Genomic DNA, 3016 nt, shown 5'->3' on the forward strand with positions numbered 1-3016 from the left:
TCGCTGACTCTAGACTCTATGGTTGCGTTTAGACTCTTAAACAGCTTATGGTGTTTTTACAGCTTATGGTGTTTTTACACGATATGTATTTTACATATGTGCTGTCACTTTTTGCATATGGAAATCGAACTCGTCATGTTTAACATACGGAAATTTCAATGTGTCAAAACGATATGCAATTACATATGTATTTTTTTCGGAATAGGACGCGCTCTATTTTCGCATGTGAAACATAAGTAAATCAGCTGTTTGAATGAAACACATTGTTGGAAGAAAATATTTCAATTGCAAGTCAAAGAAAAGGATGAAAAGACAACAATTACAAATTATTATTTCGTTTGTAGGTGTTTAATAAAAAAAGATGTTGATTTAAGAAAAAATAAAAGTGATTTTTTCAGCAAACTTCTGTGTCTACATGCATATAACAACGCCGTCACACATTATTTCAGTATGTCAGTGCAGTGCAGTTGCTGTCAGTGTATGTCTCCCTCCCACATCATCCGTACAATTCAGCTACCATTTAGTCTCTATCCCACCTCATTCGTAAACAATTTAGTCTAGTCTCCCTTCCACCTCATTCGTAATATTTCGGGAACGTTTTTCAATTTTTTTTTTCAGTCGATGAAAAGTCCAGAACAATGTGTATAATAAAGGATTGAAGTTAAAAAATAAGTAAAATGGAATTTAAACAAGTATATACGTTTAATAAAATATGAAATGGGCTGCATAAGTAGTAGCAATAAGCAATTATTTTCTTTAAAGAAAGATAATGTTTATAACGTGAATGTCTTGAGGGTGCAATCTGAACAGTCGGTGGTATTAGCAGGACAAGGAGTACTTGAAATAACCCCAAACGAAATTATTTTCATTGCACCCAACCATGAACCCATTTCGTGGGCATTGCAACATCTCCGAAGGTATGGATTGACGGACGATGTGTTTAGTTTTGAGGCTGGTCGGCGCTGTACAACTGGTCCTGGAATTTATACTTTTCGCTGTTGGAATGCTAATCAACTATACTCGAAATTTCAGTGGTACATAAATTCGATGTCATTTGGTGTGGATCGAGATCGCAACGGAAACCCTAGTAACCACACAAATGCATTTGATCGATTAGATTCCCACCTACAAATGCCCCACACAAATCATTACCTGGAACCAACTTCGTTATTAGGTTCGGTGATCGAACAGAGAAGTACAATAGATAATTCAAATGTATCTGAAGCACTAGCTAATCTTCCTCCTAACTCCGAAGTTATTCATATACCAACAACACCGTATAGCAATGTTAATCCGACCAATAATAGTTACAACATATATATGGATCAACCCATCTCTGTTGCAACTGAAGATAATGCATCCAATATGTGTGCCAAAAATAATACTGAGGACATCGAGGTTAATGTGAGTAAACTATTAAGAACTTCATCATTGGATGTACCACCAAATGAATGTGCCCCTGCTTTAACTCCATTGGTAAAGGAAACTCAGCGAATTTATTCAAATATCGATTTGTTTGCAGCGACATCAAATACACGCAATATTACGAATGGTTCCAAATGTGCTATATCAGAACCATCATATGCGAATGTTGATGTTAGTTTCAGTAACAAAGCGCACACACCTCAACAAACAATTCCGTTAAGTTCATCGTCTGAACAAGTAAATCTAGTACCAAACGGCACGGCAGTTAATTACATTGTGCTGGATTTAGATCAACCCAGAAGTCCCTCCCAGTGCTCGCCAAAAACAACGTTTGGTAGTGGACAATCACTAATCGAAGAAAAAGCTAATGCAGATTTATTAACATCACAAGAGAAATTAACCGATGCTTTGTCATTACCTTGCGGTTCTTCAACGATGCCAAAGAGAACAACTATAAGTGATATCCGATCTAATTTATCCGATACGAAAATAGATTCCTCTGGAAGCTATACAAGGATAGACTTCCTTAAAACGTTTGCTTTGATGAAATCATCGACAAACTATTCAGACTTCGAACCGGATCATGATCAAGAGGAGTCTCGTATAACACGACACAGTAAATTTGTAAGAAAAGCTTATTCAATAAGTGAATAATAATTTTTATTACGAAATGTATAATAAAGGGTTTGTTTGCGAACTTTTCCAGTTTTTGTTCTCAATAAAGATTTTCTCTAACAATAAATTTACAAAAAAGTTAAAAGACAACATTTTGTTAAAATTTTGAAAGGGGGTTAAACACTAAATTAACTCGATTATTTACAGCAGTGTTGCCACCAATGGAACTACAAATTACACATGGAGGATACAAAAATTGCACATTTGGGGAAAAATTACACTGTATCAACATTTTTTATTTTGTTAATAAATACTATGTAGGACAAAAACAAACATAAATAAATTCCATACAAAAAGTATATAATATATAACTAAAAAATTTAATTCCAAAAAAATACAAGTTATTCAAGAAAAAAAAAGATTAGTTCTTCCAATTTCCATTCCTACGTACGCCTCCTTTTGTAAATAAAATTGCAGCAACAGTTTCTGAAGACATTTTGTTTCTTAAATCTGATTTGCAAATTTTTAAGGAGATAAATATCCTTTCTGCAGAAGCATTTGAGAATGGAAGAATTAAAAGAAAGTTAATAACTTTTTTAATGTTGGAAATAATTCGTTCCAATTCCTAGGAAATTTTTAAATTAAAAACTTTTTGCCAATACACTTCAGGTTCCAAATTTTCATAAAGTTCAAACTTTTTGACCTCTAAGAGTGCATGTTGCCGCCATGCACTAATTTTTGTATTTATAGTGTTAGTCTGCTTTTCCACAGGCAAATTTTTATTTGGCAAATACTGAGTTTGTTGGCGAGAGGGGTGCGAGGAAGAAAAACAAAAATTTGCCTGTTCAGAATTTGCCGTACACGCAAATTCTGCTTTGCTCTGTTCCTTGAAAACAATTTTGTTGACATTTTCTTTTGAACCTATTCGCTTTACTGACACACAGCCGGCTTTTGTTTACAAATCTGTTGCTTTAAT

The 3016-nt window shown here is 34.2% G+C and overlaps 1 protein-coding gene across 1 annotated transcript; it reads left to right on the plus strand.

Moving 5' to 3' along the window:
* The first annotated feature begins 717 nt into the window (after nt 1-717).
* Nucleotides 718-2079, plus strand: LOC133326857 (uncharacterized). Its single transcript, XM_061535465.1, has one exon. It carries the CDS (start codon nt 718-720, stop codon nt 2077-2079), a length of 1362 nt encoding a protein of 453 aa, XP_061391449.1.
* The last annotated feature ends 937 nt before the right edge of the window (nt 2080-3016 follow it).

The sequence above is a fragment of the Musca vetustissima genome, unplaced genomic scaffold, assembly GCF_032173495.1.
Source record: "Musca vetustissima isolate MV318-11 ecotype Yass unplaced genomic scaffold, APGP_CSIRO_Mvet_v1 utg507392, whole genome shotgun sequence".
Taxonomy (NCBI): Eukaryota; Metazoa; Arthropoda; class Insecta; order Diptera; family Muscidae; genus Musca; species Musca vetustissima.